Source organism: Myotis davidii, unplaced genomic scaffold (genome assembly GCF_000327345.1).
Source record: "Myotis davidii unplaced genomic scaffold, ASM32734v1 scaffold112, whole genome shotgun sequence".
In the NCBI taxonomy this organism is placed as follows: Eukaryota; Metazoa; Chordata; class Mammalia; order Chiroptera; family Vespertilionidae; genus Myotis; species Myotis davidii.
In genome coordinates, this window is record NW_006284838.1 from 169,940 (window position 1) to 197,451 (window position 27,512).

The 27,512-nt window shown below is 40.8% G+C and overlaps 1 protein-coding gene across 1 annotated transcript in view; it reads right to left on the reverse strand.

The window, feature by feature from the left end:
* The window catches only part of NRG3 (neuregulin 3), a 1,107,294-nt gene that overhangs the window by 26,858 nt on the left and 1,052,924 nt on the right, over window positions 1-27,512 (reverse strand). The window contains exons 5-6 of the mRNA XM_006755074.2: window positions 11,633-11,735; window positions 4,794-4,920 (exon numbers count right to left, since the gene is read on the reverse strand). Coding sequence (XP_006755137.2) covers window positions 4,794-4,920; window positions 11,633-11,735 — 230 coding nt within the window. The remainder of the gene's footprint in view (window positions 1-4,793; window positions 4,921-11,632; window positions 11,736-27,512) is intronic.

The following is a 27,512-nucleotide window of genomic DNA, read 5'->3' on the forward strand; positions in this document are numbered from 1 at the left end:
ATATATACATGTCTCCCATTAAATTAACAAAATAAATGTTGACAGAGGGATAACAAAGCTAATAGTACCCACATTGCTTTCTAGGACTGGAATTGATGTGCGTCTTTGGGAAAACAACTTGTTCATCCCAGGATATGGTAGGAGGTGCCATTTATGCACTCCCTTGAGCCCAAGCTGGCACTGCATAGAATGCTATAGCTGGTGAAAGGGGCCAATGTTTTGCCATCCTAAAGCTGTGCCATTGTTTTTCAGCTAGTTGTCAAGAAACAAAAGATGCAGAAAGAACATTTGACCCTCCCCCTTTCCTGCCCAAGAGGCTCAGATGACAAGACTTGCTCCAGAAAAGAAACCACTTTAGCCTAATTTAAAGTAATTTTGCTAGATGAGAAGGCTCCCAGCAGGAGCTTCATAGCAGATTGTCCTCTGTGCCCCTTTGTTTCTGGGTTGCCCAGCAAGAATTCCCAAGCCACGTGTGTTCTGCTCTTCCTCAACTACCTACAAATTGTCCATCTTCAATGTTGAAGTCTGAGGGCCTGTCCCCGCTTTCTCCTTTTTCCAATATGTACCCAATTTTGTATCACTGTCTTTAGAATTTTCAGGCTTATGTGAATTCCCTATAGGTACGTATTAAAATTTGATTTTCTCCTGTTAATCTGCTGTATGTTATTTGAATTATTAGCTCAGCTAGAAGAAGGTAGAAGGTAGGAGTGAAAATATTATTTTAGCCCCCCCTCCCACATTGGCATGCATATGTTTTTTCAATGCACTCACTTTTTTTCAGCCTTCCTTTCATATCTATTTCTGCCTGAACTCCCAATTCCTGTATAGACCTGTGAACTGATGATCTCTTGAAATGCATTATCTTAGCTGACCACATCACTACTGTGAGACAAAATGTCTTATACATACACCCTCTCTATTAAAAAATGGGATCAATATAAAAAGACACTTTGCCATGTCATATCTGGGACTCTATGGGAATAATCCAGTTGGGTTCACCCTCTGCTGCCTTCGGCAAACACACAAATGCCATGTGTGTGGTGGGGGGAGGGGAGGAGGATGGGCTGTAGAAAAGAGAGGAGGGAGAGAAATAAAAATTATCTATTCTCAAAGGTCTTTCAAGTGTTGGATCCTTACAGTTAGTAATTTCTTTCTTTTATTCTAATCCTAATAAGTCCAATCAAATGATGGGTGGGAGAAGCACAAGAGTGAAGTTTCTTCTCATTTTGCTTTCGTAGTAAAAAATGGGAAAGAACATGGATGTCTACTAGGAGGGGAAGGACGAAAGGACATTGTGAAGTGGCCACTTTGTGGACCTTGATGCTATCTCTCAAATGAGTGAGTGTGGAGAGTATAGATCAGACACAAATTGCTGTTGCTCCTGTGTTTAGTGAAAGGAAAAAATAAGCCAAAACCGGTTTGGCTCAGTGGATAGAGCGTCAGCCTGCGGACTGAGAGGTCCCAGGTTCGATTCCGGTCAAGGGCATGTACCTGGGTTGTGGGCACATCCCCGGTGGGGGATGTGCAGGAGGCGGCTGATCGATGTTTCTCTCTCATCGATGTTTCTAACTCTCTCTATCCCTCTCCCTTCCTCTCTGTGAAAAAATCAATAAAATATATTTAAAAAAAAGAAAAAAGAAAGGAAAAAATAAAAATGCATACAAAGCTGTGTTTTCTGCTGTAACCCTGTAAAATGCAAAGGGACTGGCAAAGATGCTCTTTCTTCTTGAGCAAACTAATTATTTAATTGATTTTAGAGAGGGAGGATGGAGAGAGCGATGGTGAGAGAAACATCAACCTGAAAAAGATACAAGGATTGGTTGCCTCCAATATGTGCCCCAACCAGGGATCAAACCCACAACCTAGGTATGTGCCCTGACCAGGAATTGAACCAGCTACCTTCAGTGCACGGGACAATGCTTCAACACACTGAGCCACACTGGCCAGGGCTTGACCAAACTTTAGACAGGCTCCTCTGAGCCCTCTTTTTGAGAAGGCCTTAACTTTGGCCTATAAAACTGTAGATTCTCAGTACAAATGATTTCATCCACTCACCCACTCACAGCCACACTAAAAGATGACTAAACTCTAACATAGTTTATAACATCTCAAGGCTGACTCTGGGTCCACTTAAAGGGCCTGCCTGAGAACAAACCAACAAACAAAACCCTCAAGGTCTCCAAAATAATTCACCCTTTGTTCTAGCCAACACTTGAGCAAGGGCCCCTGACCTCCCTTTTCTAGGGCATTTGCTAAGCAGGGCTTACAACTGTAAACTTCCTTTGTCACTCTGAGGTGTATATGAATCTCCTACAACTCAGGAGTGTCTCTCAAGGACCCAAAAACCATTTCTTTGAAATGTAATCAATAAGAAGGATAGGGCTTCTGTCGCCCAGTCTCTGAGGAAGTATATAATCCTAGAGTGAATAATTGCCAGCTAGCAGATGCTATAAATGTTGGCTTAATCGCATTTACACTGATCAACTCTATAATTTTTCCACTTCCCAGAAGATGAAAAGGGGCCGTGTACTAAACATGACAGCTCAGGGGAGCCCTGTATGGTGGTGGCCTTACAAACTCAGAGACATAATGTAACCACATAGGATGGTCTGAAATTAAAACTCTCTAACTAAAAGTTAGTAGTGCTGGGTAGTCATATCCTCGGCTGGTATCTTCCCTGACAATGGTCAATCCTTACCTTAGCTGAACCTGTCTACTGACTTTTTGCATGTGAACATACCTTTGGAATATCAGGGTAATTTCCTCTCCCCCACGACACATCTCACCGCACCACAGTGGAGACCACAAATCCCCTCATTGTTGTTGTTAATTGTGTTAATTGTTGACTGTTAACTCTCCTATTCCCACAAATGTAAACGAAGCATGGGGCTATTTATTTTACTTTTTTATCCAACCCCAGAGATATTCAGCTTTGCTTTCTCCCACCTCCCTAAATCACCAATGGATTTCATGTAACCCCTTGGGCCTCCTCCTTTGATTGTAATGTACAAAGTCAGGTGCCAACTGCCATTTCCTGGAGTGTTTTCTCAGTCCCTTGGAATTTGGCATCCCAGAAGATGTCAGTTTTGCTCAAATAAACTCATAAAAATCCTCTACAGGTTTAAACATTTCTTACATTGACACCCGGTTCTATTGAGCTCCTGCTGTTTCCCCCATCCCATTCTCTCATTCTGTCTTTAAAACACCCAGTCACCCCGGGCCAGTGTGGCTCTATGGTTGAGCATCAACCTAGGAACCAGGAGGTCACGGTTTGATTCCCAGTCAAGGCATATGCTCAGATTTCAGGCTCTATTCCCAGTTAGGGGGTGCTAAAAGAGGCAGCCAATAGATTCTCTCTCATTATTGCTGTTTCTATCTCTCTCTTCCTGACCCTTTTTCTCTGAAATCAATAAAAATATATTTAAAACAAAACAAAACAAAAAACACTCAGTCACCTCTGAACAAACTGAAATTCAGTTCACACTGGACCTTCTTTCATAATGCAATAGTAGATTACTGATTACAGTCTCTCTTTACTATTTGAGCTAGTGGCTGGCTTTGTCTCTGACAGGTCCAGATGCTAGGGAATTGAAGCCCTCCATCACTGCATTTGTTTTAGGGTGGTGAGAGGATACTCATTAGAAATCATTAGCAAAAGCGTTCTCTGTGTTTCAGAAAAGAACAATCTCTACACATCGCCATGATTGCAAGTTAAATAAAACTTTGCTGGGAAGCAATCCTGATTTATGAATCCACATTAAACATCTAAGTACATCTGTTATGCCCAGCAAAATGGTAACTGTTTGGGTAATGATATCTTAGAGTCACAACTGATGCATACATTCCCAGTGATTTATGCATTTGGAGGGGTGGAATGTGTCATGGTGATTGACTATTATACTCAAATACTGGATTTTTACTGTGCCCTCTGTCCCTTCATTTTGTGCTTGAGAATCAGGAAGTGCAACCTTGTGTGTGGGCAGAGTGGCTACCCTGAGAGAGATATTTCAGTATGTCTTAGGCGGTATCCACTTGCCTTTGATTCAGCATTTTGAAATATATCTCAGAAAAGATGAAAACTACTTCAGAAAGATGTACGATTCCAAGAGTTTGCTTTTAACTTCAAGTTGTTAGAAGCACTGACCGTGGGTCCACAACGCCCACCTCCCACCTTGCTCACCTTGGCCTTCTCTCACACCCCTTCCTTCCCTTGAGGTGCGTTCTTAGGATTCATGACTTGAGTGTTTCTCCCATCTCTGCCCTGTGACTATCTGATGAACCTTTCACATCCTTCAAAACTCAGCTCAAGCCTGACTTTCTTAAGAGGCAGCCTCCACCTGACCCCTCTCCCCTTTCCTCTTTGATCCCTTCTCCAATTTCTGTTTCAATAGCAACCATCTCAGCCCACACATCTCTGATTCTGGTGTTTGCATTTCTTACAATACGTGAGTTGCCATACGGTGGGGAGCCTTGTATTCCTGGTGCCCAGCACAATTTCTGACACAAAGTAAGGATTTAGTAAGTGATTATGGAACAAACAACTGAAGCTCTCTTTGCTTCCAGAGATGACTTTCTATTACCTATTGTAATCCAGACTGAGATTTAACTTTTCTCTTTTATCCAGTACATGTATTCGTTCATGTGCACACATGGAACTGCAAGATGATTTAAGAAAAAATCTCCAAAATACTGTAAAAATACACATACAAGTCTGATTGCAGGCTCCCCACCCCTGCCTGGCCTGGGACCACTGCGGAGGGCTGTGGGAAGAGATGCAAAGACATGTAACTTACATTCTGCAGCTGCACATGATTCTTCACCAGGTGCTCTGACTTTGCCATTGTGCTGGATGCTTTGAGGCTGTAGTTTTTACCACTCTGCGGCTCTTTCAGCTGCTCTTGAAGTTGTTTAGCTTGTTTTCTGCAGGTTTAAATAAATAAGTGAATAAATCGTTACATACATGTATGCTATTCATATTGTTTGTTTCATTCACTCCTATCATCTGTCATTTACTAAAGCTAGAGGAAACTCAGTTTAATTCTCTTTTTAAAGGGAATCCTTCCCCTATTTTCAACTCTACCAAGAACTCCTTCCAATTTGGAGAGAAGGTGGTGTTGCCCATCATCTCCCAGGGACTCACGCCCAGCAGTGTTCTGAAGGCGGAAAGAAACGTAATGGATGGTCCCTGCCCTCATGGATGCAAAGGGTCCCTCACCCTGAGTGGTCAGCTGCAAAGAATTGGAAATGTTCTGGAGAAGTGACCAGTGGAAAATAGGAAGCTTGGGCCTAACAGCCACATACATGTAACATACTACAAAGTCACATTTGTATCTTTACAAGTCAAGCATGTGTAGCTTGATTGCATGGCTGGCATAGGTACCATAATGAGTGTATATTTTCTTTCTTATAGTTTAGAACCAGCTCATTATTGTTATCATCAACCCTGCCTATAAAGATTTTTACCCCTTTGCAAACATTTTTTGTAAATAACAAAAACAGTTAACTCTTAAATAGTATCCATAATGTGCCAAACATCATTTTATTTTTTTAAATCTATTTTTTTTTTATTTCAGAGAGGAAGGGAGAGGGAGAGAGAGATAGAAACATCAATGATGAGAGAGAATCATTGATCAGCTGCCTCCTGTACGCCCCCTACTGGGGATCGATCCTGCAACCCAGGCATGTGCCCTTGACTGGAAGCGAACCTGGGACCTTTCATTCCACAGGCTGATGCTCTATCCACTGAGCAAAACCGGCTAGGGCCCAAAATCACTTTAAATGTTTTCCATCTATCAACTCACTTATTCTTCACAATAATGCTGTGAGATGAGGGATTACTTCGTACCCATTTAGATAAGAAATCTGAGGCACAGGAAATTAGATTATTTGCCCACACTCACATTGCCAGGAAGTGCTATAAAGCTGGATGCAGACCCAGGCAGTGTGGCCACGTATTCTGTACTCTTAACCGTCACTCAGAACCAGCAAGGCACTTGCCCGTGGACCCGCAGTTTCTCAGAGGGAAGGCTGAGCCTACTCTCAGTGTTCAGACTCCAAATAAAGGACTTCTGCCTGCATATGTGGGCTGGCTCTAGCAGCAAGATGCAACAGATCACCGCGTTATTAGCTGCTCTGTCCCAAGGGCTTTGCAGCATCTATTTATCAGCAGAAGACTCAACACCAATAAAACAAACAAACGAACAATAGCAAGCGAACAAAAACCTCTGCAGAGTCATCTGCCCTGAACTCTGCCTCTTGCCCGCGGCCCTGCCTAGGACAGAGCTCTGGTGGAGCAGAGCGCTGGCCTTGCAGGGAGCCACCAGCAGGCCGCTCTCTGCAGAGCTGGGGCTCAGGTCTTAGAGGGACTGAGACTTGTATCTGCCACCCTCCAGTTCCGTTTGGATTTCCTAAATCAAGAGATTGATTTCCTAACCGTCCCTGAGCCTCAGTTTCTTCATCTGCAAATGGAGTCTGTAAAAGCTGTCTTCCATGCATCCTGTGGAAACTAAAGGTGGGAGTGCATGCGGAATGCTGAGCTCCTCCCCAGCTCACCAGTTAGCAAGTCCGCACGTGCTGATGCTGCAGAGGAATTAGAACACTGGCTCAGAGAGCAAAGAAAAGATCGTATGAACTGTATCTCTCAGCATTTGCCACGGGCTATGGAGGTTTTGAATTTACACCAGTGCGATGCACTCTATTTAAATATTTCTTTCATCTTTTCAATTATTTGGGGGGCTTTTATCTCCAGTACTCTAAATTGCTTTAATCCAGTTGTAATTATGTATCTACTTCCTAACAGCTCATCTGCAGCCTATTGTTAAAAATAAATCAATCACATCAGCATTTTTAGAAGCACATCATAGTCAAGAAATCCTATCAGGAATTCACTGATGAAGCAAATGGGAGATCAGAAAGTTCCACCTGAGTAACTCATCATGAGGCAGTGAGAGAGGCTTACGCTCCTAAGAATTAAATATAAGAAACACTATCTTCCAGTGATTCCATAATTCGGTGTTTGGGAAATATAAATTTCTGAAGGAATTGTTTATAAAATGTTTGAGAACAGTTCCTAAGTCCTTTTATCACTTACTTTCCTTCCTTTTCACTCACGTCCCGACTCACCTGCCTCCTTCTCAGTCATCCTGCCCTTTCCCAGGCACGCCCATTTTTGCTCTTATCCTTTCCCCAGTAACAGCCAACAAAGGAAATGATCGCTGTGCCATCAACCCTCTCATGAGAACACCTGCTCCGGGGAGACCAGATGCATTGCACACCGGAACCCTACTAGCCAGCAATGTCGGTATCAACATTGCATAGTAAACTGAGTTTTTTTAAGTTTCTCTGGCTCAATTCTTCAGAAGGAACTGAAATGTAAGTAGTGGCATATCTGATGTCACAAGTCTGTTGGAAAACATTTGCAATGTTGCAGGTGGGGCTCCTGGGGAAGTAGACACTGAGGAGTGTGCAGGATTCTTACTAGGGAGGGCTCTTTGGATTAGCACCAGCAGAAGCAAAGGGTAGGAAAAAGGACTGGACTGAAGGAGAAGTTGGGATGTCATGCAGATCTCAGTAAATCCCACAGCGAGTTCTGGAACTGGCCTGGCCTTGCACTGCATGTTGGGGCAAAAGTCTACACTTTCAGAGCCTCACATTGAACCATCACCAACTGTGATCTATCTCAGGTCAGAGTATGTGCTTGAGAAAAGTAACTCCTAGCATAACTGTGTTTTAGCAACTGGGAGACTAACCCTTCACCATTGAAGAGCATCATAGCAGCATACCCGACCATTCGCTGCTGTCCTTACGAGGCTTTTTCCGTGGCCTACAATACCTTACTTCAGAGAGTAATAACTGACAGTCAGAGCAGTTGGCCACCATCTCTGCTGTGACCAGTAGCACCCGCTTGTTTTCCTCCTGTGTTTTCCCAGTTGTGATCATTATTCGTCCAGCCTTTGCTCCGGGAACACCTCCTCTCCATCCCCTTCCATTCTTAGAGTTGAATCATGTCCTGCATTTCCAAAGTCTGCTAAGGGCCCCAACAGCCAGTCTCACCCTTCTTACCCTGTGAGTTGAAAGTAAAAAGAAAACCTACGAGAATGTATAGTTGCATGTGAGCCATATCAACCAGACTGAAAGCTCAATGACTAGTTCTGTTAGCTACTTGGGGGAATATATTGATTTATTGGGAGTGATGAAAATTTCTTCCATTGGGTCCTTCAGAGTCATTGGGTTTTAATTCATTCAGTTAGAAAACCCTCTAAATTCAAGAAGGTGTTTGTCACTTCTACCTCCTCAGCTAACAGTTTGCTATAGTATTCTATCTACTGAGGTCATGCCATAACAAGGGTGACAAGAGAATGGAGAAAGGACCAGAGTGGTTAATCTGGGGATTAACACCTAAGTGACCAAGAGAATGTGAGCTTTTTTTGTAACTCTTGACTTTCTCTCACCAGAAATAGTACATCCTGGTATACAGGATGGAGGTTCAAGTGAATTTATTTGGAAACCAATGATAGAGAGGTCCCACAATCCTAGAACTTGGGGCTTTCAAGATGAGGTAAAGAACATATACAAATGGAAACAACCTGACTCTAGGAAAGTGAGGAAAGGTCAAGGTGGAGTCTGATCAAGGATTTGCGGGGGACTTGGAATTCCAGCAGTCAGCACAGAGAATACTGTGTCAGGGTGTTATAAAAATGCATGTTCACAAATAGGAAATGATTTAGAAAGTGGGTTTGGTTCAGAAAAATGGTATACTTCCTATATTAAAAATATGTAAATGCTGCCCTAGCTTGTTTGGCTCAGTGGATAGAGAGTCAGCCTGCAGATTGAAGTGTCTTATTTAGTGAGTGAATGAATGATGTTACTTCTACAAAACAAACCTAATACCTAGTTTTCTTTTAATAAAGACTAACATTTATTTGATTCACACACACACACACCACACACACACACACTGCCCTCAGCTGTGTAAATCACATGCCTGGTGTGGGGTGTGGATTCCTCTTAGGCAAAGAACAGTAAAGGAAGACCGTGCCTGGAAAGTGTGCAGAAGAAGGAACTATACTCTTAATGAGAACTATAATTTCCACCTGGGAAAGGCTTCCATTTTTATTATCACTTTACTCTTCTCACATTTTCTTATTTATTTGTTTTTAATGAAAACATGTACCAGCTGGGCAGGCAGAAGGCAAGCTCAGGAAGAGTGTTCCTCCATCAGCTCAGGAAGAAACCAACACTGAACAGGTTTCCATTAAACCTGGACAGCTCACTGCGCCACAGGAGGAGGTGTCCCAGAGCCCACTGCTGCCCTGAAGACCGAAGGCCCAGGTTACCCAGCTGCTCGCCAGTCTTGTGAGCGTGATCATCAATCTTCCATGTAAATGTGGTACAACTAAAACTCACACTCTAAAAAGAACAATGAAGTACTTCTTCATAATAACTTGCTATTGTTAAATACACCATTTCTTTCTCAGGAGCAGCAGGAGCATGGAGAAGCTTGCACCGCCCTGTCAGGTGATTGCTCCTCTCCTGCTCCAGGGCGCACTCTTCGCCTGGGGTTACCCAACCCTTACATTCCTGAGGGGAAAAGGGGGCTGTGAACAATAGCAAGCCCCACTGAGTACTTACTCTTTTATACTCTGTGGTGTCCTTTTGACAGTATTTTCCCATTAATCCTTAACACATTCTAGAAGGGAGCTATATTTTGGCCATCTTACCAAAAAGGAAATCAAAGGTAAGGGACTGCATGTAATTTGCTTAAGAGTTCATAACAAGCAAGTGGCAGCCTGAAGATTTGAACACATGTAAAATCACAGCCACTGTGCCCTGTAGCTTCCCTGAAAAAATAAAATTGAAAAGTGCTCGGGGTTGCACCAGAGCAGGGCTTCCTCATTCACCCCCAGCAGTTTCACCAGCCAGTGAAAGGATATATGAGCCAGTGTGGTTGGTGTAAAGCATGTGATTGAAACTAGAACAGTGCAACTTCTAAGACCCCATCGATTGGGAAGGGGAAAATGTTTAATCACTCTGCTCTACACCTAAAACTAATGTAATATTATATGCCAGCTGTAATTGAAAAATAATAAAAATCATTTTTTTAAAAAAATGATTCCATCTGCAATTTTCTACTGTGTGGCTTTGACAACTTAATATTTTAAAATTGAATCCTGATATTTTTAAAAATGCAGCAATAACACGCAATTCCAATTGCCGTAAGGACTGGGAGCTAATACATGAAAAGCTCAGTGTCTCTGACAAAGAATAAGTGCTTAAAACGAACAGGAACACCTGAAACCTGTATAACTTTATTAACCAATGTCACCCCAATAAATTCAATAAAAATTTTAAAAATAAAATGAGCAATAAAAAACAAACACAAAAAAACCCAAAACAAAAACCCACTAACATCACAGCTAAGAGTTGCCTAGATGTAATAATTAAATGTAATGTGGCATCTGGATGTAGCCCTGGAACAAAAAAGCACATTAGGTAAAAACTAAGAAATCTGGAAGTATGAACTTTAGTTAGTATTACTGTATCAATATTAAATGCGTCGTGCTAATATAAGGCAATAATGGGAAACTGAGTCTGGGTATATGGAATCTCTGTACTCTTTCACAGTAATTCTGAAAATCTAAACCTATTTTCAACTAGTTTATTAAAACATAATAGTTACTAATTCTGGATTCAGACCTGAGTTTCCATTATTTTTCTGAAGATCAACAAATATGCAGACAAGTATAATAAGCTATATATGGAAATTGGTCTATTTTTAGAAGAACAAATGGATAGAAAAATATATGTCAATGAAAAGCAATGAAGCTTTGGTTTGGATTTCAACAAGCTATAGGAACAGAATTGGTGCCAACTTATTCAGGCCTACGTGCCTTACAAGAAACCAAAAAATAGTATGTTTATCTGTATTTCCTATTTTATTATGCTATTATCATAATTAAAATAAATACCTTTACCAAAGTTTAGTTAAAATAAAGATATATGTAGGTATACATATGTAATTACATAGCTGTATATGGATGTATATTTTAGCCTACATTATTAGTCAAAAGTAACTACTTTTATGTGCAGAAGGTCTGGTTTTTTGGCAAAGGAAGTATAGGGCATATTTGAGATATGTATACCAGTTGGGGAACTAAAACAGATTTTATAATTTTTCATATTTCACATTTGGCTAAAACCTTTATGAATATCATGTAAAAACACTATTGAAAGAAAACATGTAGATTTTTTAAAGAAAAACAATAGATACTGGTTGATAATGTTTAGGTCTACAGCAGTGTGACCTCTCTGGTCACAAGAGTGTCAACTCCTTAGTCACAGGCAAATGTTGAGACTTTCATTCTGGCAGGTAATCAAAATGTGCAAAGAATGTAGAGTTTTTATGAGCACAGAGAGGCATGATAGCTATGTGCGTCAAAGATAAACCACACACACATACATGCAAGTGTGGCATGTACACTCACCACAGGCTACAAAATTCTAAGTCACTCTAGATGTTGGATGGGCCCATTTTTACAAGATCCCTCTGTCAGGAGCAAAGACTGAGAACTTAAAAAAGACAAAGTGCTTCCTCTGAGAAGTAACCTTTTAACACTTGAGAGAATGGTCTTACTTGCTTTTGAAGTAGAATGCTGCACAGAACATGCCCACGATGACAATTCCAAAGATGATGCATGAAATTGACAGCACCTGCCTTTGATAAACGTCTTCACTCTCTGTGAATTTGAAAAGAGAAATTAGAAAGGATGTTAGCAGGGCACAGCTGAGACAATCTTCGTCCTTGTGCTTTTAAGCTGGTATCTCTTTTCAAAGCAAACTTTTTTGATCCTGTCATGAATAGGGAAAATATGAGGAACTTATTAGCATGCAATTTGTTGGCAGTGGTCTACAGGATAGCTGATTGCTACATTTTGATTTGCATGGCTAAGTCAGAACTCATACTCACATATCACAATTATGTATCTTATCAAAAGACATCGCATGACGTTAGGACACATGGGGGGCATATCTTTTTGAAATGATGGTTGGGTTCAAAATAATCTGCTACAGAAACAAATGTGAGTCCATCAGAGCCTTCTTATGCCAGTGGTGACTTCCAATTTATTTTACGATGCCACTGCATTTATTATTTGGTCTTTAGCTGTCATTCACCCATGATTATGATTGGCATCACTAATGAAAAAGAACTTCAATATGGATGTGAATGTTTATTCACCCATTCTGTGACTTCCTCAATACCCATGATCTGGCATCTCTATTATCTCAATTGCTGTTATCAAGACCATATCTTATAGCTTCTTATCACATAAAAACAACAGAATTCATAAACAAGCATTTCACTTCTCAGCCATTATTATTTATATTCCCAGCTTATTTTCTGAAATATGTCTACTGAAACAGTTCTTCCATTTCATCAAGACCTTTTACCCATAGATCTCGGAACCTTCTTTCTGTTATTGTCCTCTTGTTGTCTTCATTTCTCTCCTTATACAGCATACAGACTTCGGTGCATGATTGCAGTCATTTATTCTCTTGCAAATACCCTCACTTCTGCATCCTTTTCTCCTTCCCCTTTACTCATTTGGCAAAATAACTGTGTACAAAACCAGTCAACTGCCTTTTCCACCACTCTGCATTGAACAGGTCAGAATTGGAGAGAAGATTGCACAACTGGGAAAGGAGACACTAATAAAGGTTGACAATAACGTTGCTGAAGCAGACATCCAATAGAGGCTAACAATCCCATCAGCTTGCTTCTCCATTTTTCTAAAGATCATCCATACATTCTCCACACTACTCAGACATCTGACTTACCCTCCTTCCTGACTCTGAGATCTTTCATATTTGTCACACACAAAAAGAAGTCAGTATAAAAGAGATAATCTTGATGCATAACACAAAATATACAAAATTAATTGTGCCTCTATTCCTTTTGATTCATTCTTATTAACATAACGCAGTAGTTCTCACACTTTAGTATGCATTGGAGTCACCTTGAGAGTTATTGAAGGACAGACTGCCACCTACTTTCCCTCCCAGAGTAGGTCTGAAGTGGAGACAGAACATTCCCATTTAAAAAAAATCCCCAGGTGATTCTGATGTTGCTGGTCTGCAAAACATGTTTTGAGAACCACTGAATAGACTAGGAACCCTCAGAACACAGAGCTACTATAAGAGAATAGCTGGGGGATATTTGTTTGTCTTTGTAAATGTCAACTAAGGATCCACTTTGGACCTTCTGAATAAAAATGTCTATTCAAAAGAAAATTTTCAATGGTGGTGGAAAAAATTAAATTAAATTAAATTTTAAAAAAAGAAAAGTGATTGAGTGTCAACCTATGAAACAGGAGGTCACGGTGCAATTCCCTGTCAGGGCACATGCCTGGGTTGCAGGCTTGATCCCGAGTGGGGGACATGCAGGAGGCAATCAATCAATGATTCTCTCTCATCATTGATGTTTCTATCTTTCTCTCATTTTCCTTTCCTCTCTGAAATCAGTAAAAATGTGTATTTTTAAAAAGCCCTCTCCTTGAGGATAAAAATAATAGAAAGAAATAAAATCTTTCAGGTGTTTCTCATGCACACTAAAGTAAGAAAATAATTCAATTAGAGAAAATTCTATCTTTTAAAAGATTAATTCCTTAAGATCCAATTGTCTTCTACCATCTCAGGGTCTTCACAATCACTGACAGTAAGAGAAGGGAAAACATTCCAATACATTTTATGATGCCAACATTACCTTTAGATGAACATTAGACAAAGACATAAGAGAAAATAAATTACAGACATATATTCCTCCTTGACATAGATGCAAAAATTCTCACCAAAAGTTTAGGAAATCAAATCCAGCAAGATGTTAAAAGTAACACATCATGACCAAGTGGGGTTTATATAAGGAATACAAGGTTAGCTTAATATTTTAAAAATTAATAAATGTGATTCACAATTTTAACAGCCAATAAAAATAATTATTAATTAGATGGAAAATTTACTTAAAATCTAACATTAATTCCTGATTAAAATTCTCAAAGATTAGAGATAGAAGGGAACTTCATCACACTTATGAAGAATATATATATATAATCTATACCTAATTGTAAAAGACTGAATGCTTTTCCCCTAAGGTTAGGAATGCAGCAAGAATATACCTTCTCACCCTTCTATTCAATATTGTACTGGAAGTTTAGTCAGTGGAATAAGCAAATATAGAAATTAAATCCATTCAGTTTTGGAAAGTAGAAGAAAAATCATCTTTGTTCTCAGATAACATAATCATCTATGCCAAAAGCTGGTAGAATCCACAAAGAAAGAGCTAGTATAACTAGTAAGGAAGCTTAGCAATTTTGCATGATTTAAGTTGTATGATAGATGATACAAAAATTAAATATGTGTCTATTTAATAACAACAAATAATCAGAAATTAACATGTAATTATTATTTATACAATCATCAAAAATATAAAGCACATAGAGGTACATGAGGTGTGTACACTGAAAACTACCCAGATATTATAGAGAGAATTTTAAAAAGACAAATAAATGAAGAGATGCATCATGTTTATGGATTGAAAGACTCAATATTATTAAGATGTCAATTTTCCTCAAGTTAATAGATAGATTGAGTACAATTCTACTGAAAATTTCAGGAGGAATTTTGTTGTTGCAGACATTGACAAGCTAATTCTAAATGTTATGTGGAAATACAAAAGATCTAGAGTAGCCATAAGAATGTTTTGATAGCCAAAAAATCAAAGTGAAGGACTTAAACTACTTTGTTCCAAGACTTATTATGAAGTTATAGTAATCAAGGCACTATGGTATTGGCCTACTTATAGACAGACAAGAGAGTCCAGGAATATATGCAAAAAATATGTGGCCAATTGATTTATGAAAAATGCCAAGACAATTCAAAGGGGAAATTATCTTTAAAAAAATTACATTATAACAGTAGTATAGCCATATCCATAAAAATGAACCATGACTTGAGACCTTAATGTAAAATTTTATACTATAAAGCTATTAGAAGAAAACATGGGAGAAAATCTTAGTAATCATGGGTTTGGCAAAGATTTCTTAACTACAATACAAAAGATACAAAGTATGAAAAATTTTAAATCAATAAAATGGACTTCATCAAAGTTAATAATGTTTGCTCTTCAAAGTATAGACTCATATCTATAATATATTCAAAAACATTGACTGTTCAACAAAAAATATATATTCAATAACATGAACTTGTATATGGTATAAGATAAGTGCATCTCTTACTACTCAATAAGAAGACAACAGCTGCATTTTGAAATGGAAAAAAGATTTGAATGAACACTTCCCCAAAGATATATAGATGGCAAATACATACATAAAATATTTATAGATTGTAAATGCAAACATCATTAATCATTATAAAATTGAAAATTAATCTGTTTGGAGCTATATGGCATCCCTACTAGAATGTTTAAAATTAAAGAATGACTGTACCAAGAAAGTGGAAAAATTTTAACTTCCATGTACTTCTGGTAGAAATGTAAAATGATATAACCACTTAAGAAATAATTTCAGGAAAGTAAGACATATGCTTACCTTATGCATAGCTATTACATTCCTAGAGATTTACCCAAGACTTATGAAAGTGTTCATCATGTACATAAATTTTCATGGCAGTTTTATTTATAATAGCAAAAAAGTGGAAACAATCCAAATGCCCACGAACAGGTGAATGGATACACACATTGTGCTATATCCATACAATGGGATATTATCTTACCTAATAATAGACAAACATGGTAATTGACCATACCTTTGCTAAGCTTGCCATTGGCTAATCAGTGAGATATGCAAATTAACTGCCAACAAAGATGGCAGCTGGCAGCCACAGAGCTGGAACGAGCAGGAGGCTTGCCTACTCCAGGAATGGAGGAAGCCAAGGTCCCCCGCCTGCTGCGGCCTGCTCTAAGCTACACTCAAAGCAAAAAAAGTTTCAATTATAGAAGGTTAATAAATCCCAGAACAATAAAAAGAAAAAAGGAGAGGCTGGGAGCTTCTGTCACTGGGGAGGCTTGCCCAGCCTGAAAATGGCCCTCAGCCCTTCACCCAGATTGGCCCGGCACCGCCGTGGGGAACCCCCACCCTAAAGGTGGTGTGACCAGCCTGAAAACAGCCATCAGCCCCTCACCCAGGCTGTCAGGGACCCCAGTGGCACCCCAGTGAGGACCCCCATCCTGAAGGGCAAACCAGCCAACTCCCACCTATGCACCAGACCTCTAGCCTATATAGTAAAAGGGTAATATGCAAACTGACCTTACCGGTAGAAAGACTGGGAATGACTGGTCACTATGACACACACTTATCACCAGGGGGCAGACGCTCAATGCAGGAGCTGCCCTCTGGTGGCCAGTGTGATCCCACAGGGGGAGCTCTGCTCAGCAACAAGCCAGGCTGCCAGCTGCCAGTACAGCGGTGGTGGTGGGAGCCACTCCCGCCTCCTCAGCCGCACTAGGGATGTCAGACTGCAGCTTAGGTCTGCTCCCCGCTGGCGAATGGAAATCCCCCGAGGGATCCTGACTGCCAGAGGGATGTCTGACTGCCAGCTTAGGCCCAATCCCCCGGGGAGGGGGCCTAAACCAGCGGGTGGTCATCCCCCGAGGGGTCCCAGACTGTGAGAGGGCACAGGCTGGGCTGAGGGACACCCCCCAACCCCGCATAAATTTTTGTGCACTGGGCCTCTAGTACAGAAATAAAAAGGAAGGAGCTACTTATATAAGTAACAATACACATGAGTCTCAAAATAATTATGCTGAGTGCAAGTCAGACTCCCCAAAAATGTGCCTGTTGCATTATCCTAATTATATAAAATTCTGGAAAATGACAACCAATCTATAGTATATAGAAAGCATGCAAGTGGATACCTGGAGTGAGGAACTGGGAATGGGGGTGACATGAAGAAACTTTGGAGAATTATAGATATATTATCATCTTAAATATGGTGTTTCCATGCATGAATATTTATGTCAAAGTGTATCAAATGATATATTTTAAATAAGTGTTATTTTTATGTCAATTATAGTTGCAAATATATTAATCTGAGGGGATAAAGAATATAAGGACACGTAAAGGATATACATGATACAAAAGATATGCCTGATACAACACCATCCACCTATACTATCTCCTCTCCTTTTCTTCTAGCATACCTGACATTTCACTCCTTAGAGACCTGATGCATGCTATTCTTTTTCCCTTTCCGGAATACTATTCCATGTTTGTTTTTTAAATGCCTACTCACCTTCTGATCTCAAATTAAATGTCACCAGCGCAAAAAATCTTGCCCTGCCCTGTATGCACCATTGGTGCAGAGACCATGTTTTTGTTGATTTATTCATTTCACTCACCACTGCTTCTGTAGCACCAGCTGCGGTTCTTCCCACAGACTGACACCCCAAGACTTGTTACCTAATAGATACATAGATATCTCAGGCTTTATAGGGGTTTTCTGTTTTATGCTGTTCCTGAAATAGCAACTCTCACCCAGGGATGCTCTTAAGGTTTAATACTTTTCCTTTGTTCATCCCACGTCCTCCCAGGCTTCACACAAATTCTCCTTTTCCAAGTTGACCACCAGCAACTGACCCCACCCTTTCCTGAACTCTGCACCTGGCTCTTTACATTAGGGGTTTCCCATCCAAACCTGGCCTCCTTGCTGCGACTCTGTCCTAAGTCCTTTGCAGAGGGCGAAGTGTCAGAAGGAAAATGATGAAGTCATTTGTTCCCAGGTCTCTGAATAAACTGTAGCATGATCTGCCCACAGGCAGGTACTCTCATGGTTCTTTCCCATGCCATCTGACTGCCAGGCCCTAGTTTTCTGGGTGATTTTCAGGTTGTCTGGTCAGACTCCAGGAATACACTCTACCTCAGGGGTCCTCAAACTTTTTAAATAGGGGGCCAGTTCACTGTCCCACAGACTGTTGGAAGGCCGGACTATAGTTTAAAAAAAAAAACAAAAACTATGAAAAAGTTCCTATGCACACTGCACATGTCTTATTTTGAAGTAAAAAACAAAATAAAACGGGAACAAATACAATATTTGTATTTGCATGTGGCCCACGGGCCGTAGTTTGAGGACCCCTGCTCTACAAAGTTGGATTTATATAGAGTTTTCAACATGCTCCATGCCTGCAATGGTGAGCTGCCTGGTTTTCTGTCCCAGTCAAGGGCACATGCCTAGGTTGTCCACTCAATCTCCAGGAGCGGGCATGCAGGAGGCAGCCGGTCAATGATTCTGCGTGATACCAACACAGCCAGAAAACTGGCTGAGAATTAGCTCATGGGCACAGTAATCCCCATACCAGGACTTGTTGGGGTGCTTTCACAATGCCCCAGAAGCTTCCAGGGCCAGCTACAATGAGTCCAGGGTTTGTGATGTTCCTCTCCCAGCAAAGTCAACTGCAGGACTCCATCTTTAATTAAGCAAATCTGGACCAGACACACAGACATGGATTAAAGCCTCCACCTGCAGAACCCAATCTCTAGGTACACTAGGGTGTACCTAGTGTCTTTTTTTTTTAACTTTCTTTCCTGGGACCATGCACTATTTTTAAACATGACAAATTTTTGTGTCCTTTTTCCGACAGAAGTGTGTTGGGAAACAAAGATTTAGAAGAACTTTCCCCTCTTTTTTCCTTTCTTAGGTTTTGCTTCTCTTTTATTTTGACCGGACTGCCAGAAAACAGAAAGTAAACCCAAGAGAAATATCACTATCCAGTTTTCTGAATAAGCGGAGAAGGGCAATCAGGTGACCCTGGCAAGTCTTAGTTTACATTTTATGTTTGAAAAGATTCAAATTAAAGAGATTACAGAATGTGTCATGGGCACCTGGTTTGGAAGCATTCCTACCTTAAAGAATGCAATCCTTTCTATCTCCACATTTGTAAGCTCATTAAAATTTCCATTTGAACTTGGAAACAAATATGTACTTGCACCGACTATAAAGAACTCCATTTCACTTAATTGCTGCGAGTTGATGACTGCAATGGGATAAGCATGACTTGCATCTGATAAGCTACCCCACCTGGCCTGTGCCAATAAAAAGAATTATGAAAATGATGGATAATAATACTCATTAAAACATAAAACAAGATTGTATGCACTAAACTGAATGATTTCCTCATGAAATCTTTGTGGGGCTTTTGTTCTTATTTGAAGGTAGTCAAATATGGCCTGGGGAAATGCACAAAATCAATTCTGAATTGAAATCAAGAGTGAAATTAAAACCCCAAAGAGGGTGAGTGTAGTCACATGGGACACAAGAACCAACACGGGAGGGGCCAGAGCAAGGGGGCAAGCATCTGGCAATGTTGGATTTGACTTTCATTTTAGCCACTTTTAATTTGAGTAACCACAGATCTATCACTTTATTTATAAACTTCAATCCCCTAAAAATAAGGCAGGGATGAAACGCTGACTTCATAAATGTTCTAACAAGAGGTATGTAATGTTATGAAAGCATATGATAAATGGACCTATTCATAGATATGAGAGGTCAGAGATCTGAAGTATAAAATTAGGAGCCAAGTAGACAAGAGATATGGGGATGAGGAGAGTCATCCAGAAAGAGAAAACCACCGCTTGTGCAAAGGCCCTGCTGTAGGAGATAAAAATGGCACATTTGGGAATCTGCAGGTTATCTCCAAACCCCAGAGTCTTTGTATGAGCACTTTTCTCGCCCTTAATAGCTTGACAGAGCAAGAGGCAATGGGGACTTGTGCAATGAACATGACCTTGTAACAGCAGGGAGGTACTGAAGGATTTGAAAGGAGAGGAGTGTGATGTGATGATATTTACATTTCCATTGTTCTGCATGGGTGGGAAAGATTAGAAGGGATAGAGTAAATGCAGAGCCCTGTTAGGAGTCTATTCTAATGGCTCACGTCAGGCATGAGGAGTGTAGGACAGCAGTAACAATCGTGGTGGGGAGTGAAAGGAACAGAAATGAAAAGCACTTAGGTTGAAACTATAAGGGACTAGATGGTGAGGCTGTTAACTACCAGGATATTGGAGGAAGGCCAGACACGGAAGAAAAAGTCACAAGCTCAGTTGTAGACTCAGGGAGTTTTAAGGGCCTGGAAGATACCCAAGTACAGATGCCCAGTGGACCCTTAAACATGGAAATCTAGGCTAAGAGGATGTGGCAGCGCTCAGGATAGAAATATTTAGGGGCTATGCATATAGTGACACTTGGGTGTCAATAAGATAGTCCCAAGGGAAAATGAAGAGTAATAGGAGAATGGCTAAGATAGAGGCTCGAGGGATTCCAAACTTTCATGGAAGTGCGGAGAAGGAACGTGCAGGGGATATGAAAAGGAACAGCCAACCAGACAAAAAGACAAGAAAAAACCAAACAACAAACATAGCAAAACATGATAATATTATGAAAAAAACACAGAGTTTTCTAGGATGGGTTATCGGATACTTCCGCTACGCCAAATGAGATCGAGTCCATTAATTTAGTGACGTGACCGTCACTGGGCTCTCTGATGAAGTCATGACGGTCGCCCTCCTAAGCCTGTGGGTCCTCTGCCGTGTACCATTCACGTGCTGCAATCAAATGCACTTCCTCCAAACCTACGCCGTTTAAACCACTTTGGCCTGGATTTAGAATCTAGAATTCCAGCCTAATTCCAGAAAGCAGGGAATAACTTAGTTGTAACTTGAGGCTACCATGAATGTCACTGTAGAGAAGTCGTGAGGATTGAATGAGCTAAGATACATAGCATTGTAGTTCTTAACTCCAAGTGGTATGAACGATTAGGCTGAAACATAGAAAACTGTCATAGGGGAGAGGGGGGCAGTGGCACAACACATTGCTAAACACTGGCAATTTAATTTGGTTCTATCAAATAGACGGTAACTGAAATGATTTTATGGGATGATAATATTTGTGCATTTCATTTCTTAAAAATCCAGATTATGAAGTCATTTTTGAGGACAAAACCAATCTTTGCTTAAACAGGAATTAGTAAAGGATGCTTCATTATCTCTACTCCCAGCGCTGGTCCTCTCACCTTTTCCGTTACACGCAGGACTTGCTCCTCTCTTTTTATATGATCATATTTCTTGTTATAAAGGTGGAAACTAGAGAAGGTGATGTAACAGTGACATTTTGGAAACTGACATAGGACCAGTGGGAAAGTGCTTTTGGCAGGCAGCCTGGCCTAAGGCTCTGAAAAAGACCAGGGCTGCCCTTAGCTGCACGTCCCCCTACTCCCCCCATTGCCCACTTCACTCAAGGAGCATGGTGCCTGGTTGCTGGGTACCCCTGGATTTAAACACCAACTACAGCTTTTCTTATTCTCTTTCGACCATGGTCTTGCTCAATAAAAGGAGGAAAACGACATGCCTCACCTATTTGTTAAGAGATTCAATAGGCGAGCACAAACAAAGTGTCTAGAATAATGGATGGCATGGAATTGATGCACAAAATGCCAGTTTCCCTCTTCCCCACTTTTTGCCTGGAGCCTAGACTTTGCTCCACTTCTCTCGTGTGCAGCCAACCTTACCTACAGGCAATGACTGCTGACCTGATGCTGGGCCCTCCTGTATGTTCACTGCGATCTCAGTTGATGGAATTTACTTTTATGTCATTTTCTTTACTTACAGTTCCTTATGCTTTCACTCTTAGTAACTGCATTTTTCAACTAGTGGCTCTGAATTGCTATAAGGATATTTTGGAGGATGCAAAGCAAGTGAGCCTCCCTGAGGCCTGGGCTGTCTTTCCCATTACCCTCACACATACCCTTTGAGAAGAAAAGAGATGTGTATCCCTTGTTGCCAGAGACACAGAATTCCTGGAGAGCACGCAGGCCACGGCATCTCATGCTGAACTAGAGTGCTCACAGTTCAGGCCATTCTGTGCAAAGCTGCCTGAAAGAATGCTTTTGGAAACCAGAGTCTTTAGAATTTGGAAGTCTCTACACAAAAACTTGTCAAGCAACACTAGATAGAAAAAAAAAAGCACAAGAAAATCATATTTGCTTCTTTCTTATACCATTCTCAGTAGAGTTCTCGATATTAAGAATGGAGGTGTGAGGCCTAGCCGGTTTGGTTCAGTGGATAGAGCATTGGCTGTGGTGAACTGTAAGTCCCTGTGTATGTCAGGGAATGGGAAATGTTCTAAAAGGTGGCTCTACATCCCTTCTAATATAGGGCCCCTGGATTCCACTGACGCTTGACAATCTTTCCCTTGTACCACCAACTTTAATTAAGACTGGAAGACATCAAACTTAAGTCTGATTTCCCTATGTGTGCTGGCATCCAGGTAATGTAAGGCTTAAATATGAACCTAAACACACATGCACACACACATCTGCAAGTCATATATGAGAACAAAGCTTTTTCACTCAGACCACCTCATATTCAACATGCACATAAGACCCTATGTGGGGTCAGCACTAGGTGCCCATGAAAACATGATTAGTCCAATAGTTTATTGTAGTGCAACCTAATAGTACCCCTGGGATTCTCACCCAAGTACTCATCATCTGAAACCCTGCAGTTAGAAGTCTACATCAAGAAGCAGAAGTCACCATAACACAACAATATTCACCAATGAACCCACTGTTTGGACACAGAGACACACCCACAGACAAGAACAATGCCATGGGAAGATGAAGGCAGGGACAGGGTGATGCGTGGATAAGTCAGGGAAGGCCAACGATTGCCAGCAAACCACTGACGCTAGGAGAAAAGCAAAGGAACCGATCCCCCCCTCTCAGCCCTCAGAAGAAACCAACTCTGTTAACTCTTGATCTTGTACTTCCAGCCTCCAGAACTGTGAGACAATACAGGTCTGTTATTTAACCATCAGCCCTTGGTACTTTGTTATGGGCAGCCCTAGCGAGCTACCATAAAATGCTCCCTGATCCATAAAAAATTAGAATAAGCACTATCAGGTCTGAAAATTCTCCTTAAGCTCCCCCTTCCGTATCCTTTTTGCATCTTCCCATGATGCACATATCTGTCTTCCCACACCCAAGACTGAGAGCCCCTCAAGGTCAAGAGTCTCCTCTTCATTCCTGGATCCCTGTGCCTGGCTCGCGCTTGCCCTGCACAGAAGAGGCCACTCAGCAGGCCTTTGTTGAGCTCAACAGCCTCTGGGTCGGGTGTCTAATGCCGTTCTTCCAGCTGATCCTCTGCCGGTCAGTAATGAAAATAGGCACTGCTTTCTGGGAGGGAGGGGTGTCCTCTTACCCCAGGAATCCGCCCTGTTGTTCTTTGCAGCCCACTGTGAAAGGGCCACATTTCAAATACTCCGAAGAGGAAAAGAATGGCTTCATAATAAAATGTTGGCATTCAAAATATTTTACCATCTTTCCATGCAAAGTGCTTTTAGATGGGCATTAGCCATAAAATTTGATATTTAAAGGAAATAACAGTTTAAATGCATAAACACATTCATTCTCAGCCTGTAATTTCCTTTTCTCCACCCCCTTCCCCCACACTCCACCAAATGTAAACCTGCCCTGTAAAATCCCTTATCTCCCTCCCTGCTTCCCTAAACAGTGCAGCGCTGGCTGACTGCAGATAAGTGGATGTTCTAAAACACATTGGGGAAAAAAAACATGAAAAGCCCCGGGTCTTCTCATTGGTATGTCTAACAGGCACTGGCTTTCTAAGTGCTATTGCTCCCACAAATAAATTATTGTAAAAAGAAAATTGCGTCAAAATAAATCTAGGGGTGAGTTTTCATTGGTTAGTTGAAACCAGTCTTTGGCTTCTGGCTTCACTGTTAAAAGGTCTGAAAATTTCATTTTCCTGAACCTATAGTAACTGTCCCCGATCCTTACCCTTAACCCCAGTTTTACAACTCAGGATTCACTGTTCATTGGCAAAGTCACATTCCACTTGCAAGATATGCGACTCAGAAGGACACCATGTTATTTTCTTGGCAATGAGGAGAATGTGAGCCAGTGGCCTATAGGACTTTTCTAGTGTTTGACCTGTTTTGATGGAGTGGGAAGACTAATCCACTAAAAACATGTCCACTTTGCCACACATGAGAACAGTCAGGTCCATAGGAACAGCCAACCCTCCCAGACTGGCTTAATGGATCTCCACCACCCTTGGCCAGGTGAGAGGTAAGTTAAAGGCACCCGAGTCCCTTTGCCTCAAATGTTAGTGTGGCCTGAACTACAAGTGTCATCTGCAAAGTCAGCCATTTCATAGCTGCTCAAGCCCACAGCCTTGTGACTGTTTGCCGGTCCCAGGCCCCTGCGGTAACTGTCACGTCAGGGGCTGTCCTGAGGCAGGCGGGGTGCCAGGCACAGCACAGGCTTCTGGGCTCCGGGCAGTGAATCTCCACCCTGGCGCTGCATCAGAAGTGATGCGAGAACTTTTCAAACATGCCTACGAACCAGTCCCACCCAGAGCAGGGGATCTAGTTTCCAGCCCTGGGACTCTACATTCATATTTCTCTAAGGCAGCCAAGATGCAGTAAAAGAGACCCCAAATTTAAAAAAGGCAAAATTAACTGTAGTTATACATTTTATTCCACTGGACATATCTAACCAGTATCATTTCCACATGGAATCACTGGAAAAGAGTTAATAAAATATTTTACTTTTTATCTTTTTAGCACTAAATCTGTAAAAGCCAGTGTGCATTTTGTGGCTGCTCATCTCATTTGAGGCCGCCCGCATTTCAGGCGCTCTATGGTCACAGGTGGTCAGTGGCATCCATATTGGACAGGGTAGGTCAAGGGTTAGCCAATAGGCTCCTGTTTCTAGGCATCCTCTCTGACTACTTATGTGAATTGGGGCAATTTTAGTAACGATCTGTGACTCCGTTTTTAGGGTGAAAAAGGGGGCCATGACATAATACTTCCCTCACTGGATTGCTTTGTGAGCATTTCATAAGCACAGTGCCTAGCTCTCTGAAAATGTTCATAACATTTAAGTGGCTTCTGTTATCATCATCATCATCATCATCATCATCATTTCTATTCTTTTAATATCATGACAAATATTGCTAGAAAAAAATCCATAGAGAAAGTTCGATTTGAGAGGTAGCACTAAAACCATTTGAAAATATATGACTTGCAAGTCCTCATGTGGGAAAAGAAAATTAATAATTAAAACAGGCATCATCTAACTCATTGGTCTCAGATACAAAGATATACTGAATCTCTTTAAAATAAAATAATGATAACTAATAAATACGCATGCTCCTTTATCAACGTTAGTGCTGATAATGTTTAACTTAATTCATTTTACATTTGGCCTCTGAATGCATCATAAGGATAGGTAGATACAGGCAAACTAGAGCTGGAAATGAAACAGCAAAGCTGATCCTGCCCTTTGACCTCCCTGTGCCCCTGCCCCTGCACTGCCTGCTTTGGTAACTTGTCAATATCCCTCTCCTCACTCTGAGTTTCTGTTCCCCTAGATCAGGGATCCTCAAACTTTTTAAACAGGGCGCGAGTTCACTGCCCCTCAGACCGTTGGAGGGCCTGACTATAGTTAAAAAAAAAAACAAAACTGTGAACAAATTCCTATGCACACTGCACATATCTTATTTTGAAGTAAAAAAACAAAAACAAAACGGGAACAAATACAATATTTGTATTTGCATGTGGCCCACGGGACGTAGTTTGAGGACCCCTGCCCTAGATACTTAGTTGCTGATGCTCTTGGCTGGCCACATCTGTTACTCCATCTAAGAAAGTCCTTTTGTGCTTCTGATCCAGTCTTATTTTTTTTCAAAATTCAAATTCCTGTCTTTAAAATATAGTTCATATCAAAGTGTAATATGTATATAAAAATGCATAATTCATAACTTTACAGTGTGAGGAAATTTGACAAAATGAACATGCATAGGTAATCAATACCCAGATCAGGAAATGGGACAAGGCCATCCAATACCTCCTCTTAACCACAAACCACCTTGTCTACAGCATATCCACTAACCTGACTTCTAGCACCAGAGATGATCTGTGCTGGTTTGTGAAGTTTATATAAATGGGATCATATTATATGTTCTTTTTATACCTAGCTTTTTCCCATTATTGCTGGTGAGATTCAATCATGTCATTGTATGTAGCTATGCGTCATTTATTATTCCTGTTAACATGCCTTTTAAAACTTACAATAAAGTCAAAATCATGGGCATTTTTGTGTATTAGGTCTCAGAGGTCAATCTCATCTTTTTAGTGGCTGCATAATACTCTATACTATGGTGAGGTCAATGGGCATTTATATTATTTCCAGTTTTGCGTTGTTATAACCAATGCTCTAATGAACAGTTTTGTATATGTGTAGCAACTACAATTTAAATGGAATTTTGATCAACTTTACAGTGTGCAGAGAGTATAATGAGGAAGGGAAGTCAGATAAAAGAAATGAAAGTGGATAACTAGGGATTCTAGTAAGAATATTGTGCTTCCTCATTATGATATTTAAAGTTTCTCAGCCTAAACCTTCTCCAACTCTTGACCCAATGAATCTTGTCAATAAGTCCACCTATGACAAATGCCGTTGAGCTTTCTCAAGCAGGGTAGGTGTAACTGACATATTGCTTTTCTCAGTGACAATAGTTATCCCAGATGTCCTTAATTCACAGGCATGAATGAGAAAACTTGGCTCATCAGTTCTATGTATAAAAACTTGCTGATAATTTCCCAGGGTGGAATATAAAGACTTAAAGCCAATATATGTAAGCCTCCGGAACGAACCTTAAAAGTACCCCTAAAAACACTGACTCGTTTTATGAACTTATCATGATTTCTAGCTTTAATACTGGATAGTGTGATGCATTAAAAAGTTCGTAAGCTCTAATGTCAGAAAGACTTGGGTCAATGGTTCCTTTTGTTATTTCATAATGTGACTTTTGAGTCTTATCTTCTTTGCCAAAAGAAAGAGCAGTAGGGGGTACTTTTTGATGTGTGATAATCATATACTACAGTTATATGTACCCTTCCTTCCCAGGTAAGTTAAGAGCAGCAAGCTGTCATCTAGCTGTGAAAGAAATTTTGTGTCCAACTGTGTAATACCAACAGGGCTCTGGTGACAAGTGTATCTCAGCAAGGAGTGAGCTTCAGGGTCCAAGAAGATGACAGGGTTAGTACCAAGAGATAATAACAGTGAAGGTTCAACTGAAACAGAAGCAATAGAAGATAGTTGCCACTTGAAGAATTAGCACAAGCAAAGACTCTGCAAGAGATATCCAGAAGCAAGATGAACCACACCAGACCCATAAGGAAAGTGATTCAAGCAGCTGGTTATCGCTAAATGGAATAGAATGTTAAGGTCTCTGAGAATCCCCAAGTCTCTGTGGTCCATATGTATATAATCTTCAATAAAATCATGTGCAGTATTTAGATTCACTCTTTGCTCTAGCCACGTCATGGCAATCGTTTCTATCTTGTAACATCAAGTGTATGGGGATAGCTGCAGGATTATTATCTTGCTTCAGGCCCAACAGTGTGTAGAGAAAATTTCATCTCTT